This window comes from Cheilinus undulatus, linkage group 12, assembly GCF_018320785.1.
Source record: "Cheilinus undulatus linkage group 12, ASM1832078v1, whole genome shotgun sequence".
Taxonomy (NCBI): Eukaryota; Metazoa; Chordata; class Actinopteri; order Labriformes; family Labridae; genus Cheilinus; species Cheilinus undulatus.
The window spans coordinates 4,513,540-4,532,289 of record NC_054876.1 but is presented as its reverse complement, the minus strand read 5'-3'; the positions used below and the strand labels follow the sequence as shown (position 1 = coordinate 4,532,289).

The window sequence follows — 18,750 nt, the reverse complement described above, 5'->3', positions numbered from 1 at the left end:
AAATATTTTTCTTTATTAGCAGTTATTACATTTGGCAGAGTGGCTGTTCTGGCATCCCCTGCCCTTCCACAAGCCTAAGTGGAAAGCATCAAGCAGAATCAGCACATGTTCCTGTGCCTACATGGAAAGCCTGAAGCAGGGAGAGAAGCAGCAAAAAAACCCAGAGCAGAGCAGGCATCAATGAAAACAGAATGACAATGATTGAGACAGAAGCAGAAAAAGGAGGAGCTGGGGTGGAGGAGGGTTGCAAATAGAGGCTAGCAGAGGGAGCAGCAAAGGGTAGCCAGGCTAGAGCAGTTTAAATATGGCAGCATGAGTTCAGTTAGCCAATAGCGTGCTTATAGTGAATCAGATGGCCGTCAGCTGATGAGGGCTTACGTTAGATCAGCTGATCCCAATTATAAGACCGAGCTTGACTCTGTGGCCTGCCTGAACTGATGCAATATGCTTGATTTATGTTTACATTTTCAGCAGTGGTCCATGTGACCTTGGTGAAGTTTGGAGGTATACATGCTCAGAAATCTGGTGTGTTAACTTAAACAAGTTTATTAGCACCAAAAAACACAAAGCTCACATTGCTGGCGTCTGGCTGAACCTTCTAAAAAGACCTCTCTAAAAGACGACCTTGCAGCCGCTGTCTGTTTGATTCAATCCTAAAATTTCAGTTTATTCAACTCAATTCTAACCTATTTTGAATTTTTAAAAATGACATATTACATGCATATCTATGAAAATAAAAATAGAATTAAAAATAGTCTTTTCTAATTTTATGATAAGCTACTTTCTTTATATGCCACTTCAGCTTTAGGGCGATCCTGCGTCTTTTCTTGCTGTCGTGTTCCTCACTGTCATCGTGCTCTGTTTCTGCTGTATGTTCTTCTTCAGCACCAGAGTGACTCACAGCCACACAATCATACACACCTCATTTTTCCAATCATCCACATGGGGTATTATTCACCAAAGCGTGAGTCTGCACAGGCCTTCGTGTCTTCAAAAGAGAGTGTGTCAGTGTGGGTTTGTGAGAGAGAAAGGCGAGCGTACGATAAGCGCTGCAGCCTGTTGGAATGCTCTGAAAGGCCTGATGAGAGTGCGTGGGTGCCGGTAGCATGGCTCCCAGGTACAGATTAGAAGGGGGAAGAGTGAGAGTGGAAAAAGAGGCCTGGAGAAGATGTGTGGGAGAAGGAGAACAAGGGCAGAGGAGGGAGATAAAGAGGAGGAAACATGGAGGAGGAAGAGAGGAAGAATGTGGGTAGCATGTTGTGAATAGTGGCTTGCTTTGTGTGAGAGAACCTCCAGGAAAGGCACATATGTATCATTCTGGGGAATGAAGAGAAGTAAATAGAGAAGATCCAGGATTAACATCTGGGATAAACACTTTTGGTGACACTGAAAGTGAGAAAAGAGCATTTTAAATTTTAAATGTAGATTTCTCTCAAGCTAAAGGTGCACTTTTGTATTTGTGCATCAGCGGTAAAAGTTTAAGGTCGCTGGATTTGTCAGGAATGATGGTCGCCAACAGGCCAGTTTCAGCTCTGATGCTTTCAGTAGAATCCATTGCAAACATTGAAAATAAAACAAATCAGATGAAGACTAGAGGGAGGGAGCGCAGAAAGAGGATGAGATTGTTTAGTCGCATTGCAGTGACATTCCTCCTTTTAAGGCAGAAATGCAAGCATGCAGAACTTTGTGCGAATGAAACACAGGTATATGTTTTATTTTCAAATAAGTGACACAAACTTGGTTTGAGTTCACCTGCTGATGTCAAAATCTGCTTTATGGATCCAACTATCACTTTTTTCCCCTGCTAGATCTCTAGACCAAAATTTTTACTCATTTTACTGCAATAACAGCACTTGGAAAGGCATTGCAAAGACGTGCTATTGTAGAATTCTTACATTGAGGGTATTTACAAGGACATTTGCACATGCACACAGACATTATATTTATATTGTTTTTTAACTGAGATTTATCTATGCTTTTGCACCTCAATTCGTACTGAAATGGTTTTTGTTATTGATTTCCAATGGCTTAGATTGCATACAGAGGTGGTTCAGGATGCCTTCTTCCACACTAGATTGGTTCTGTAGAGACAACGCACGCTGACATGCTTGAAAGATCGCCCTATCAACCAGAATGATCTGCCGCTAGTAAACAGGAAGCCTGGCAGTGTTCATCCAGCCTTGCTCACAGTAATGTGTGTTTTTAGATATCCGGATTATTTCAAGACAGTCTGGTTGCAGACAGCAGACCACTGCTGTCATACACCACACCTGTCTGGATGGAGATGAATGCAGAAACATTTCAAAATAAAATCTGGTAAGGATTTAACCTGACACGTCAGATGGATTTGTTTCACACATCTATCTGGTAAACCTTCCATAGAATGCATTTGGGAAAGGGCAGAGCCTTTGGAAAAAAACTCAGAGGTTGACTGGATGAACGTCCTGTCTGTCACATCTTTACGGCATCACTCATTTGGCGATGAGAAAGACATGGATGAGGAAATGCACATCTTATATTTTATATGCAAACAGATTTGACTAAATGTATCACCGTCTGCAGCCATTTATCTCAAACTAGACACCATACCCCTGTAACGTTCCTCTGAGGCTGGCAGTCTGCTTTATTTCACCCCACCATTACATTTTTCTGAAGGTGCGTGACGGCTACATGCAGAAGTCTATAGATTCAATGCAGAAGCAAAAAGCTCCCATTTGCCCCACCTCTCTGCCTTTTTGATTGATTGAAAGTTAGGTGGAGATAGCATTTTAAATTAGGCTTCAGAACAGCTCTTCATATATCAACTGGTGATGTCACAGGGACTACGTCCATGGTATATACAGTCTATTGCATGAAACACTTCTTAATTTGATATTTAGAGTCAATCCAGGCTCCACTAATCTAATGGTGATTAAATGAATGAAGATGATGAAGCCGGTATAGCTGGTATATAGAAAGGTGCATATTCAGGACATGTTAAAGGACAAATAAACAATTTCAGCTGTCAAAAGAAAAACCTTTCCAAGATGGCCTCTCCGCAGCATTTCTCCATTCATCCCTCAATGTCATGTTCTCAGCTTTACTTTTTTATTTTCATGCCATGTTATTGTAAGAGTAAGTCTCATGCCCGTGCAGAAAAAGTTTGAATTGATGTACAGTCTTGAACTTGGGTCACTCATTTGAATGTCACACATTAATATTTCCATGGTCAGTCAGTGCTCTCTCTCCTTCTTTCTCTTTAATTCAAACAGTTTCATTATCAACCGTCCTCCGTGTCTTCTGCCTCTTTATTTTCAAGTGACCTAAAGTATCTTTTTATTCCAGCTGAACATGTGAACAAAAGCTTCGCCCTTGAATATTCAAGAGAGTTTTCAGACTCTGCGTAAAGCTGCAAGTGGATCTGCCTTTGTCTGTCACTTACACAACTTCCGTTATAATGGAGCTGAAGAGTTTTCTTTTAATGTCAGTGCTGAGTGAAAGTATAAAAATAAAAGTTTAAGTGTCAGTCCAACAATAAAAAATCTGTTAACTCTTAGAGGGTATTGAAAAGAAGTAAATCATAATGATGAAGTTTGATTAAAGTCTAATCAGTGTGACCGTTCCCCTCTGCAGATCCTGCTGTTTCCCATCCAAGAGCCGTCTCAGTCGGGGCGTTTCTCCGTGTCTCTGAGTGGCGAGCTGACCATCACTGACGTCCAGGTGGAAGACTCAGGATATTACATCTGTCAGGCCATCAGCGTGGCCGGAAGCATCCTGACCAAAGCCCTGCTGGAGGTGGAGAGTGGTGAGTGTGCAACACATGAACACATTAAAGGGGATCCTTCAGTCTCCAGTGGCTCATTCTGTTAGTTGGGAATTGGAGGGTTTTTGGTTCAAATCCTACTGGACAAAGTGTCATTTGGTCTGTTAGCTTTAGAGGTACCAGTTTACTTTCTGGGGACTGCCTAGATGCCCCTGAGTCGGCACAACATGCCTGTTTAGGTGAGCAGCAGCCCCTCACTCTGACATCTCTCCATTAATGTATGTCTATAGGATTGTGTTGGTGCATGTGCAGGTAGTTTATCTTTATCCTCATCAAATGCACAAAGAAAGGAGGTAAAAAAATATGAAGGCAGAGAGGCTTTATTTCCATGTTTATCCCAAAGGCTGCACATACATTAGAGTGAACGCATGCACATTCTCTGTCTTTTAAGCTGCATAATGTCATTCAAACTAGCTTTAGTTAAAAGTGTAAGGAACATAAGCTTAAAATAAGGAACATGTAAAGAAATATGCAGATCAACTCACCATCCTTAAACCTTCAAAGAGCTTTGACTGCTCTTATTTGTAATACCAATCAGCTTTATGCAGCATTTCTATCAGTTTTAATTACTAGGTCTGTTTGTTGTGGAGAGGAAGAAATGTCTCGGTTTATTCAGCCTTTATTAAAAACATTTAAGATCAATAGAGGGCTAATCTTAAACTAGTAAAATGCTGTCACATAGACACATATTCATAGATACCTTTTGATATTTTGGATTTCAGAAACGCTACAATCTCTGTTATTTTAATGATCAAAAGTAGTGAAAAAGTACCTAAACTTCAGATCTTTAACCAAAAGCTGCAAACAAGAGAAAGCAGTGGTGGTCCATTCAAAGCCTCTGTTTATATTTGACAGCCATGCATTATGGGCATCCAGACACCAAATGACTGCACTGTAGAATGTGCATCCCTAACATTCATCCATAACACACCTTTTTTAATGACCAGAACTCACTTATCTGCATACATCACTTCTGTGGCTCTGTATCCCTATGTGCTGTGTGCAGTGAAGCTGAATGGGAGAAAAAAATAAGCATAATGGCACCTCTTTAACAGCTTTTCTCCCTCATTTTGTCCTTAACATGATTTTAAAGGACCTGGCGAGGCTTCCCCAGACCATACAGAATGTATTGTTCCCCCCAGTGCATTCTGGGTCTTCCCTGATTCACCACTGCTCTGCATGTGCCTGGAGGACCTCCAAAGGGAGGTGCCAAGGAGGTATCCTGATCAGATATCCAAATCACCTTAAGTGGCTCCTTTCAATGCGATGAATGTTGAAAACTCTCAGGAGAAAACCCATTATGGCTGTTGGTTCCCCGTGATCTCATTCTTTCAAATTTTTACCCAGAGTTCCTGACTACAGTTTAGGGTTGAGAGGTAGAAAGATTCGCCTTTCTTCACCACAACAGACCTGTACAACAACCCACTACACTAGTCCACCTGTCAGTCTTATACTCCCTTTTACTCTCACTAATGCACAAGACCCCGAGATACTTAAAGTCCTCCACATGAGGCAGAGACTAACCTCCCACAAGGAAGGAGCCATCTACTGCTGTCCAGCTACCCAATATTGTGATTTAATATGCGATTATTTCTTAAGTTGCTCATCCCATGCATTTTACAACAAAAACAAGCAATAGTTCTTCCATACTACAACCGGCACAATATTAGACTAAACTAGGGCAGAACAATTTTTAAAAAATTTCTAATTGTGATGATTTTTTTTTTACTCATTTTGCAAATTTGATATGAACTGTTGTATTAAAGTGAATGATAATTTTTTTTTATATGATTCTCTAATTTAATAAGAAAAACATTTAAAAATCAAGAAAATAGGATTTTTTGTACACATGTTGAAAATATGGCGCTAGAATTATTGCATGATATGTAATGCATCACATCTCTGCTGCAAAAAAAAAAGTTCTAAACTGGTATTTTGACACAAATTTCAGGTTTAGGAAATTTTGCACCTTTTGCGATGTGAAAATTGCAGCAGGTCATATTGCAATTTAATCTTATTCACAATTAATTGCCCAGCCCTACTTTCCACTCAGCTACAAACCGCCCCAATGCACACTGGAGGTCCCCAGCTTAGGAAGCCATTAGAACCACATCATCTGCAAAAAGCAGAGATTGAATTCTGAGGTCTCCGAACTGGAAACCCTCCTGCCTCTGGCTGCACATTGAGATCCAGTCCATGACGATGCCAAATAGAATAGCTGGGTTTCCTTTATTTCATTTTTGCTGCTGTATTTAAGATGTATAAAAGGCAAAAAAGTACCAAATGAAGAGCTGCTTAAGAGCCAAAACCAGCTCTTATTAGAGAGCTGTGGAAAATAATGAGAATCTCTAAAAAGAGCTACAATTCCCATCACTTTGAGCGAGGCTGTATGGAATAAGTAAAACCATACTTTTTGTTTTGGTGTGGTCTTTAAGGCATGCCACTATGCATCACATCTTCAACTAATCCAGTCCATAGGAAAGAACCCCAGACCACCTTTGAATGCAGTCTGAGTTATCAACCCTGAGATGTATCTGCACAAAGGATTAAGGATTACCACTTAAAAACATGGTGAAATTCACAGGCAGCAAAAACACGATTTGTAAGGTGTTTTTTGATAAAGTTGTGTCTCTGCCTCTTGCAAAAACCTTGAAAGCAGAGGAGGTAACACTGTCTAAAATGCACAGATACCTTGGCAATGTTTTAGTAGCAACAATGCCAAGGTTTTTGTCAGTCGAGACAGTGTTATGGAAATCCAAAATAAGTTCTGTCCACACCACAGAGTTTTCTTTGTGAGTTTTAATGAAGCCTTTGCAAAGGGGTCAAACCTCCCAGAGTTCAGCAGCAGTCCACAGAGACTGACAAAGAACAAATTGAAGGGGTGCATACAGAACTAGATAAGCACAACACTCTATAGCAGAGGGAGGCTGGACTTGACAGGAAGTAGCACTGACATGGAGACAGAAAATAGCCTACATTTCTATCACGCCGGATTTCAGAGGCTTGTCTGCAATTTTGGTCATTTAAAAGGAGAAATTATCAATTTTTAGGAGTGATAGAGAAGAAGGACTTCTACTTTTGTTGCCGATGCATGAAGAAAGATCTTAAAATTGTTTGATTGCGACTTGCATTGAATCCAAGTTAAAAATCCTGGCATTGTGACAGTGTACAGCTGAAAGCATTTCCTCACATTTCCATTATAGAATGCTCTGATTAGATTCTTTTGCAAATATTTGGTAGAAATATCTTGTTGCATGATATAAATGTCACCACCCTCGTCGGCTTGCTTGTGGTGAAATATTCCTGAATGTTTCCTGCAGCAGTAACACAATGGCTCATTCAGACTTCATGCAAAAATATACTAGCAGGAAAAAAGTGCATGTGTAGTTAGGGTGAAAAATTCAGCCTTTTTGCATGCATGTCTCGAAATTTTGAGGAGCTATTGTGCACAACTGAAAGGGGTAATGAAACATGGATTCCACGGTCCAAACTCTTCATGTTTGATTTATCATTTCTGATAATCTTCTGATTGAATCTTTCTTCCCTCCCACATAAATGCATTGATAGAAAAATCCTTCAAATCCATCTGAAATTAAAATATTCTTCCCTGTAAATGAGTGAGCAGCAGGAGTCCTGATCTGATGTAATCAAAAGAGACCACCAGTGATCATTTTATGCAAATGACCTGCTGTAGCATGTGTTTCCCCCCTCGCTGCATCCTCCGATTCAATGAGGAAACAGGGATTTAGTTCAGCTTTAAATATACGTACTCCTGCATTTAAACGTTTCCAGTTAAACGATGATATCACTGAATAATGATGAGGGTTTGCTCTTATTCTGTATGCTGCAGCACTGTGAGTGAAGGGTTTCATTTCTGCTCAGTCACTGAAAGGTGAGCGCTTTTGTGAGAAAGAAGAAAACACCAAGGACGTTCAGTCACAAAGAGTCTTTATATTTCTGTTTTGTGAATGTGCAGGATTTTATTTGACTCCTCTAAAGTTGACATAACTCTGCTGGAAGGAAACACACCATGCTCTCTGCATTTAAGATTGATTTATTGAAAATGAATGTTTGCAGGCAGCAGTGCATTAGAAGGAGCTAGATTTAGGTCAAAGTGTTCTCCCCACACCAAAGAGCATGCAACATTCATGTATGTTTTCCCTCATATAAAAAGTCATCACATAAGGTTGTCTCACATGCAACTTTAATAAAATGTTCAGCTAAGTTACACCCAGTCACTCTGGAGTTTAAAGTTCTGTTCTACAGACAGCCTCCAGACTTACTGTACATTAAACGCTGAATCCTGTCAGGCTGTCCTTCACTCTCTGTCAGGTTAACTGTACCAACGTTTTCCTGCCTGAGAAAAATCTATGTCATCGATTTGCATGTTGAACTGGAGCAGGACCTCAGAGACGAGTCCCTCAGGGAGAAAGCGTTCTTCATGGTGACATTCAGACTCAGGGTTCTTACAGAAACGCTGAGATCAAGTGGCTGTGTGACTCCAGGAAGACACGGAGGAGAGTTGTTCATGACTTTGTATCTAAACTCTCTTCTTTCTCCTCCATTATAGCTCCATCAGACCGAGTCCCGCCCATCATCCGCCAGGGACCAGCCAATCACACGTTAGCTCCAGGTTCCACCACTCAGTTACACTGCCACATCATGGGGAACCCCACACCGAGCATCCAGTGGGAGAAAGACGGGCAGAGGATTCTGGGAAATGACGGTCGAATCAGCCTGATGGACAACGGTACCTTCCAGATCACCAACCTGCAGGTATTTGAAAAAATAATTTCAGAAAATATTTTCTCATATACCTAAAATTCAAGTCAAATTTTGGCATTTTTACCCCCTAACCCTGCTTTTATTATGAAATCAAATGAGGTGAATCTACAGAAAACCACTGAAGTTTGGTAGAACTGATGGTGGTTTTTAAGATGGTTGCAGACTTTAAGACATTCATAAGAATTTATTTCTTTTTGTTGAACTGTACAGCTCCTTCCTCATGTTGTGTACATAGTTTTCATAAATATAGCTCAGCGTTAGTTCATGCAGGACATGGTAGCTGATAACCAGCTGGTCCCACTGATCTCCTCCCAGCTCCCACAGCCAATCACAGCTCTTTCTCGCAACTGAGTGGTGTGTGTAAGTGTGACACACTTCTTATAATCCCTGCTTGCATTAATCCTGATGCACCATGCTGCTGGCAAAGCTTCACCTTCTCCACCCCAGCCTCCTCCTTCATAGCATAAAGCTTGTTGTGCCCTCATATTGAGATTTATGCTTCAATGTTTAATTGCTTTTTAACTAATTTTATTATATAAAATAAACATTTATTGTAATAATTGTTTATATCTATATGGGGTTGTTAAGCTGTGTGCTACCTGGAAAGTCAAAACATGCTGCTTGACTAACACAGGGAGCATCTTTTGATCAGAGCCATCTCCGCTTAGTAAAACCGTATATTCATTTTGCAATAAAACAGTAAAATGCATGACAAGAGTGTTCTCTGTTAGAAGAAGAAAAATTGGCCAGCTTTGGTTAACTCAAGGGAATGTTACTGTGAGGAACCACAGTGGTAATTGCCAACCTTAAATCAGCCTTAAAACCAAAAAATGTAGGCAATTTTTTATTTATTAATCAATTTTTCAGACGAACGAAACAAGCAGCCAAACCTTGTGATTCACACCTGTCATTTCTCTCCTTAATTCAAAGCTTTTCTGTGACAACCTTCAAATTAGTGATAGTCCTTGTATGTTTCTAGCTGCTTCTAATTCCTTTTAAAATGAACTCATTAAAATGTTTCTCTATCAGTGTGTATCATTATTTGCACATCAAACACCACACAGATCGCACTAGATAAACAACTCCACGTGACTTAACACCGTTTTTAATTAAAAGAATGAATAATGCTCTTAAACAGAGGATATTTTCACGGGTGCCTCGCATGAGTGGTGGAGAGACGGGGAATGTAGTAAAAACCACATCTGTGAGGTGTGATCACCATGTTAATGAGCATGCCAGGCCATTAGCAGTCGTTAGCACCATCTTACTCGGTGCTAATGAAATCCTTTCTGCACTGAATTCCCTCCTGGGTACGAAGCAGCACCTGAGGTCACTGCAGCCTCAGAGAGAGCCGAGGAGGCCTGAGCATAAATTGATTGTGGGTTCTCAATGATTAACGATCGCTGAGAGTCATAATTAAATCTTCGATACATCACTGCGAGTGAGGGCTGGATGAAAGAGAGGGAGAGATGGAGGAGGCTGAGTGAGAGGAGGAGACTTGGTCAGACATCCGAGGACTAACGTAGAGTTTCTGCTGTGTTTTCATCATGTAGGAGTAACAGGAAGCTGACAGCCGAGAACTTGAAAATGTTCCTGCTTTGGATCCTGTTTGAAGCTGTCAAAGTCCAACGTGAAAGTTTCTCTGCAGGCTCCGGCTTCGTTTGATCAGACTGCACAGAGAGCAGACATGCCCTCGGTGATATCTGTGCGTTTGTTTTACAGCAAACATTACAACAAATGGAAGTAATGGCTTTTGATGGTAGACACAATATCTAAACTTTCTCTGGTAGAAACTGCTTGTTTGAGATGTTGTTCTGTGCACTTAAGTTTCCAACCTGTCAGTAATTGGACCCTGGGGTCCATCTTTCAAAAAGGAAACAAGGCTCACAGATAAATGCTGAAACACTGCAGCCATGGTCACATTTCAGAGGTATTTTTTTTCTATTCCCAGAGCTATAAAAATGAGTGAAAACATAGCAAAGACACAACAGGAGCTCCAATGGTCAGATTCAGTCAGACACTAAAAGAGTTTAATCAACTAGTCTAAAGTTAACTCTCAGAAAACAGTCAAAATTGAGCACTGTTTATTCAGCAAGGCATTAGAGTCATCACAGACAAGTGTGGCTAACGTTAGTATTACTGGTCTTCCATCCTTTTTGAAACCTAGCATTAGTTCATGCAGGACACGGCAGCCATGATCAGCTGACAGCTAGCTGTCCTAATGAGCACCTCGCAGCTCCCACAGCCAATCACAGATCTTTCTCTCAACACAGCTGTATTTTAAATGTGACGTACTTCTCATTAACCCTTGCTTGTATTAATCCTGATGCACCATGCTGCAGCTGCACCAAGCTTCATCTCCTCCACCCCAGCCTCCTCCTTTATAGCATAAAGCTTGTTGCAGCCTCACATTAATATTCAAGCTACTATGGCTTTAATGCTTTTGAAATCATTTTATTTTATACAGCACACATTATCATAAGTTTATCTATCTGTATGAAGGTTTCTAGCTGCACCTCCTGGAAAGTCAGAGCTTGCAGTGTGACTTAACCAGGGAGTATCTTTTGAGCAGAGCGAAGTCAAACTGTCCATCCATTCTGCAGTAAAATGGTAAAATGAATGACAAGAGTGCTCCGGTAGTTTTGAGCACAACTGAAGTTGTTTAAGAGATTTATGCAAAAAAAAAAAAAAAACGGAGAAAAATATTAATCTGTTAAGTTTTTAGAGCAGTTTTTTGGAAGGGGACATTTTTGTCTTTAATGGCTTTAGAGGGTAGTAAATTAAAGTGATGCCTGAAGGTTAAACTTGATGCTGACTGCAGAGTCAAATTCAAGAATCTAAGGCAAGAAAAGCGAAGGCAGAGCACCGTTTACATAGCAATTACAAAAGATTAACAGAGACAAACACAAGGCATTCATTACACGAAGAACCTCAAAACCATGACACAGAGCAAAAATGAGATGATAAAATGAAAACATGAATTTGCTGCCACTTCTGCATATCCATGTTTTTACAAGATATCATGAGGGAAACTTGAATAATTTCAACAAATTTCTCCTCTAAATGAACTAAGGTCCAATATGCAATCCAAAATTGGCATTTGTTGAAATGCTAGTCACTTCAGTGTGACAAAAGTAAACCACAATCTTTCAAATAGCTGATATTTTTCATCTTGACTCGAGCCCATGCAGCAGTAACTGCTGCCTCCTTTATTGTTATTATCCATCAGAGTTTACAGCCTGTCTCAGTCTTTCTGCATTGGGTGGATATTTTTCGATCTTTCTGCCAAAACACAATCATAACTTGTAGGGTTTTATTTCATTATGCTGGTAGAAATAGGCTTCTTAATTCTCCCAAACCTAAACAAGTGAAAATCTTCAACAGTCTGCACGATGTTAGACATAAAATCAATCATATTTATCCTTGAAACATTCCTTTTTGGAGCTCATCTAATTGCAAGTGAAAGATTTTAAAAGCAAGTCATTACTAGCTTCCTTTCTGCAGGACAGGACAGAAACTACATCAGTGTTCATAAAAACATTTAACCCTGAAATCATCAATCTAAATAAGTCGATCTCATCTGGGCCCCCGGAGGGAGACAGATGGTCCGTTTGTTCCTCAAACCTTGGCAATGAGGAGATGCCATTACCCCGGGATCCCTGCCAGACACTCTCAAAACGCTGTCCCTCACCGGTGCCAAGACATCCTGGACAGACGGGAAGTGTGGATGTTTGTGTCTGTGTGGGGCTGGCGGGGGGTTAAAGAGAGGTTCAGGCTTCTCCCTGCTAAACAGTCGGTGTGGGTGTCAGATAAAAGTGTTTGTGTGGACAGCACGGTGGAAAAAAAAGGACAAGAGGGAGTCCAAATAAAGCCGGAGGAGTGTGAGAAGGACTGCATGGTCAAAAGAAAACAGATTACTGGCAGTAATCAGGTTAAAGCAGGAAATCAAGTTCATGTGTTGACTTTAAATCCCTGTGTACACATTTTATAGCTTGTAATTAGATTTCTCTTCACTACCATCCAAAAGAAACCCTCTGACATCATTATCATCCTTCTGTTTGCTTGTATTGTGCAGACAGATGATACCCGTGCTAACGGGATGGTTAGCAGGTGGTGGACAAGGAGGAGGAGGAGGAGGAGACAAAGTTCACATCACTCTGTTTGAGTGGCAGAGGATTTCTGGGAAGTGTAGAGCAGAAATATTTACATAAAACAAACTGGACAGACTTTTGAGTTGGCTAACAGATGAAGGAAGTCTGAAGAAAGTTGACTGGGTGCTAAAGTAATCTCCTCCCAGGGATGCAGAATCTAACTGGGTGCTACCATGGACATTCAACGGTAGAGTCATAGGTTAGCATGCTAGCTGTTCCAGTAAGGGAAGTTAAAGATTGGAGCAAGACTTTATCACACTTAAACACTTTTAGATCTTCAGTAGAAAGCATGCATTGATGCCAGAGTATTTTCAAAAGCTTTACATCACCACATCAACTACATCCATTACAGTAAGACAATACCATGGGCCGTGCTTACTTGCCACATCCACCCCTCTCCCTTTCCCATGCCCCTACTAATATGCAAGGACATCCAGAGCATGACCTGGATCGTGTCAGTCCTCCTTCCCACCAGCTTACTTGCCACATCTCTGCCTTACTTCAGCCTCAATTTTTGGCCAAAGCACACCTAAAAATTCTGCACATTACTGTATATCAGTGCTGCACACTCAAGGAGGCCCACTGTTAGCCCTGAACATTTTGAATGCCAAACAACTACCAATCTACAAGACTGTCCTTGACCATGATTGGCTGCTGTCCTTGTCTGTTTCCATGTCTCTGCTCTTTCTATAGTGATACCTTTGTCTGGTTTTTGTCCTGGCTTTCTTGTTTGCATTGTTGCGGTTTAACTTATGTGTGAAAGCCCAGCAAGGAGATGGTGGAGCATGCTAATGCTCCAAATTCTCATAAAATACAGGGGATCATGTTAACAAATCAGGGCAGATGGAATAAAAAACTTTTGGTGTGGCAGGAGGAGGACAGCAAGAGCCAGGACAAGAGCCAAGATGTGAACTGGGCCGATGCGAGCATTGTGAGCACATACCTCAGTCAGTTTAAACTGAAGCTGAATTGAATCTCCACCTTAGACCAACAGATCCTCTCGTTCCTGTCCTGATCTGTCTGCTTTGATTCCAGGCCAGAGAAAAACACCTGCAACCTGCAAATTTAATGATTTATCTCCAGTTTTAGAAGCTTTCCCTGTCTTTGGGTATGAATAATGATAGTTAGCTGTAACCTGAACTGTTTAAGAAAAAGCCCACATGTATGCTGGTCTGAGCTTTGAGTTCAGGTCTTTTGAAAACTAATGGATAAGCTGCTTCTTTAGAGTTTTTGGTTGACTGTCTAGTCAGGTAGCTTTCTACATATTGGCGTCTTCACATCCTCCCAGCTGCAGCCGATCTCCTGAGATTTGTGGCATCATTTTAACGCCTCAGAAATGGACTACCAGACACCTCCATGACATGTCAGCACAATATCATATAATACAACATGCAATTTAGCTTGACTTCTTTATGGAAACTGGTCAAGGGTCATTTCCAGAATATACAAAAAAGTAGGAGAAAAGCCTAAAATAACGTACCATAGCACCACTTGAAGGTACAATCAAACTGAAATATGTAAATACATATTGTCTAAGGTTCCCTCTTTAAGCCGTTAGCTCCTCCCTTCTCCTCTCCCCTCATCTATTTTTCAACAATCTGTTTCTCTCAGCACTCTGAGCTGCCTGTGGTGATTAATAGTCAGGTGTCCTGGCTGTTTACCCCACCCGCCCCCTCCGTACTGATTCCCCATCCACCGATCAAACGCCACCATCTGGGGACCCACTTTTTCCCCCGTCAGACAGACACATCATCAGCCGTCCCACAGGTCAGCTGAAGGTCACGGCCCGTAGAGAGAGAGGAGGAGCAGAGCGGGGTGTTGAATGGGAGGAGAGTCACCTGTCCGTTGTCCTGCAGGACGCTCTGACAAGCCACTTAGTCCTGAGTAATTCCTCTGTCAGGGTTACAGATGAGCCGGCCGCCTCACGGCAGAGGAGCTGCAGGCTGATAGGCTGGGCTCTGCACACCCTTTGCATAATGGAGGAGCTTTTCAATGGGACTAATGCGTCTGTGTTCACAGAATAAGAGAAGAAGAGAAGCCTGATTGTGATTCATGTAAATTGATGAAGTACAGGGGAGTGAAACATCTCGCAGCAAAACAGATTAAAAACTAATTAAAATTTTCCTAAACATTCCCACACACACCTGAGCAACCACACAAACACAGACAAACACAAACACAGCGCCAGAGGAAACTTTAAAATGAGCTAGCACTTGCAGTTTAATAAAACACAAGTTGTTAGTCCCTTTGCCCTCACAGCACGCCAGAGAATCACACATGGTAACCTGCATTCATGCACTTAATCTACCAGCCTGTTCTTCAACAAAACACATGGTTTCATTAAGAAGGAACTGCATGCATCATTATTTCTTCATCCCTAGTTGGCAAAAACAAATAAAGGTAATGTAGGATTTAAAGTGCAATAACCAAGACTTCTAAATCATAACTTACACGCTGCAAAACTCAACATTTGAGCAAGTATGTGAACTATTTTCTAGTCAAATCTGTCTCATTACTTGTCTTTGAGCACTTTAAGAATGATGTCACTGTTCATCTGATCCTTGGCATTACCATTAAAGTGTTGCAGTGCAGTTTAACTAACTGTGACACGCACTCACATTCAAACTCGTTGAACTGTTGAACTGAAGCTCAGTAGCTCAGTAGCTTCTGCAGCACAAACACAACCCTGTAGTCCGCCATTGTTGTTTTGGCTTGGCCCGTGCATGTGGCTTAGGTTGGCTGTGCTATGTATGACGTAGTCGTTTCAAGAAAGATGCGGTTGGCTGTCTAATCGGAGACACATCGCACCGTAGAAGTTTTGAAACAAAGTGGCTTAATGTGAAAGTTATGAATGCAAAATCGGGGAGAATTTTAATGTATCAAAAAAGGGTGTGATTAAATGTGATTAACTGATTAACTGTTCATAAAGAAGTAAAACTCTACGCCTAGTCCTATATCTGCTGAAAATAATCAGTCTTCCACTGCTGAATTTAGCTTCTAAATGAATGAGTTTACCACACATTTGCTGATAGAAGCTTAAATATAGGGGGACAGGGAATTTGTGAAGTGGGTTTTCACTGTTCGAATTCGTCCTGAAGTTATTACCTGAAAGTTGTCTTCAGCTCCAAATTCTAGGGACGTATTTAGTCATTCAGCTTTATTCGATTCACTGAAAATCTCTCCAAACACCTCAATGTTTGCACAAAGACGGCTACAACCTGATGTGAGTTTATCAGATCCCAAAAACCGGACTTGCACAAGCGACCCTAACAGGTGGAGGTTTAGTTCTGATGGCAGTATTGACACCAAACATAAGAATAATTGGACAGACAATGAGGTGCAGCAAGCTTTGAATCCGTTCACCTCCCCAAGTCATTTTGTGTATCCAGCCCTCAGACCTGCAGTCGTGCATGGAGTTGGATAATTTACTAAAGTTTACAAGGGCAAATAATACAGGCATTGTCATACAACTAACTAGGAGTCTGATATAAAACTGAATGTGAAGCATTTAAGTTAACTCTTTCACTTGTAATACTCAGTTTCTTTCTAAAACTCATCATATGTGCTGTATCTTCAACATTAATTAGAAATATATCATCTTTTCCTTTCTTTATGAAACATTTTAACAATCAATTTTGTAATATTTCAAACAGTTCAAGGTTATTCAACAGGAAAGCAGCTGTCTCTCCATGCCCAGTGATGGTGAGAGTATGTTGTATCATGTCAGAAAAGCCTGTTGTTAGCATGCTAGAGCCTTTCTGACACTAAACATTTCATCACCAGTGTCCTTAAACTGAAATAAAAAATATAAATCCATGAAGTTAAACCAACAGAAACGTGTTCAGAGTCTCCACCTCAGTGTCACACGGTGAGATTCCCCTGTGTGGAGACCCCCAACATCTCCTCCGTTGTAGGCAATTTCACAGCCCGTCTCGCTTTTGGCTCGCCTCCCCAAACATTTAACAGGCAGCGTTCACACACACACACACACAGCCACATCTATCACACACCTCTTAATTACATCTGCTCATAGCCCGTCCTGAATGCTAAGTAGCTGCTGAGTGTGGAGACCGTCTCCTTAGAAATTTCAGACTCTGGCTGGTCATTAAAATTCGCTCTTTTTGATCCTTTAACTCTCCTCCTCCTCCGCTGTGCAGGAATCAAGACAGCGAACATGAAAGCAGCCAGTTTGACTCTGAGTAATTCCTCTGAGTATATATCATTCACGAAATAACTACAATGGACAAAACGTCATAGAAGGAGCCGTTAGTTTAAGTAGATGTTAGAGTAATGGAATTAAAATGCAAATACTCATACATTCAAGCATAATTAATGCCCTAGAGACGTTTTATTGACCCTGTGAGGATAATGATGGACAGATTTAAATAAAATACCCAATTTATCTACTGAATTCTGATTTCTACCACAAGAAAATGCTGAAAATGATTTATTCATCATGGAATAAAAATTTTATGACATCCTTTCACACCCAATGGATCAGGTTAGAATAAGGATAGAGCACATATGTGTGTGTAAAAGCGGTCCTAAACATTAGAATAACACTGTCAGAGTATCTGATCATCTTCAAACCTCAAACCTGATAAAACATTCTTTGCAAATGCTTTTGCTTTTATCCACTTTATGCAGGTCCAAGAATTTCATCTCTAGTGACTGAAAATGAATGCCATGAGTCATCCCTCTTAATCATGGCTCCAGTTCAGAGACGATCTACAAAACAGACCTGCAGTCCTTTCTCATTATTCCTATTCCGGTGTTCAGATGACGAGGCCTGCTCTGAATACTCTAACTTTTTCACAGTAAACATGCCAACTTTCAAACACATACATAAAGGTGGAGAAGTCAGAAGGTCTTGTTTTGTAAGGTGGATTTTTGTGTGATACTTGATGTATTTTAAGAGGCACTATCAGGGTTCAGAGCCTCTCTGATTCTGTAAAAGCCACTCTCTCTCAGGTAAAGGTATAAAGAGCCATCGGTGGGCTCTCCGCTCTGCCACCTTTTAAACTCCTGAACTTCTCTCTGCTCTGTATTCTCTGAGCAAACTCTCTGCTCTCACAGATACCACTCTCAGTCTCAATCACTGCTAATGGCTGCGTTAACACTGTATCACGCTCTCTCTCACACACGGTGACACACTGGACTAATGATACACGTTTTTTCTGTTGCCAGGAAACGGACTCAGGGGTTTACACCTGCGTGGCTTCCAGCTCCAGCGGAGAGACGAGTTGGAGTGGAGTGCTGACGGTTAAAGGTAAATGTCTCTGCATGATTTAAAAGCATGAACAAGTATCAGCGTGAAACAACACTCACTCTGCTGTTTCTGCTAATTTTGACTACATATCCATGCAACACCATCACTGGTCCGGCCGAAATCAGGAAAATATCAGTGACAGGTTAGAGTTTGACCACATGTGGTGAGAGTAGATTATTAAAAGTCTGACTTACAGGTGAATATTTCTCATGATCATTAAAGTTGTGAATTTAAATCAGTACCCAAGGCTGACTGCTGCATGTCACTGCATATTAGAAGCACACATCTCCTCATGGATTGAAAAATAAAGCTTGTCTTCAAATGTCCTCTTGTTCTACGAGGGGTAACTCAAAAATAAAGAAACAGTCCTATTTAGAATGAATCCACCACAAAGGGACTCTACTTCTGAGACTTTTTATTACTTGATCTAATCAGCCAATCATATGGCAGGTGCCAATGTGTTTAAGCATGTAGACATGGTCAAGATGACCTATTGGAGGGGATTTATTTGACGTGCCAGGGTTGTTGGTGCCAAACAGGCTGGTCTGAGTGTTTCTGTATCTACCACGATTTTCACAGCCATCTCCAGGATTTACTGTGAGTAGTTAGGAAAAGAGAAAATATCTGAGTGGCAGTTATCTGGGCCATAATGCCTTGTTGATGGCTAAGGTCAGAAAGGAGAATGGCCAGACTGGTTCTAGCTGATAGAAAGGCAACAATAACTCAAACATTGTGGACTCAGA

General features: G+C 41.0%; 1 protein-coding gene across 3 annotated transcripts in view; it reads left to right on the top strand.

The window, feature by feature from the left end:
- robo3 (roundabout, axon guidance receptor, homolog 3 (Drosophila)) overlaps positions 1 to 18,750 on the top strand; it is a 161,345-nt gene that overhangs the window by 111,863 nt on the left and 30,732 nt on the right. For all 3 annotated transcript variants that reach the window (XM_041802131.1, XM_041802130.1, XM_041802129.1), the window contains 3 exons: positions 3,613 to 3,784; positions 8,373 to 8,578; positions 17,926 to 18,007. In XM_041802131.1, the coding sequence (XP_041658065.1) occupies positions 3,613 to 3,784; positions 8,373 to 8,578; positions 17,926 to 18,007 (460 nt within the window). The remainder of the gene's footprint in view (positions 1 to 3,612; positions 3,785 to 8,372; positions 8,579 to 17,925; positions 18,008 to 18,750) is intronic.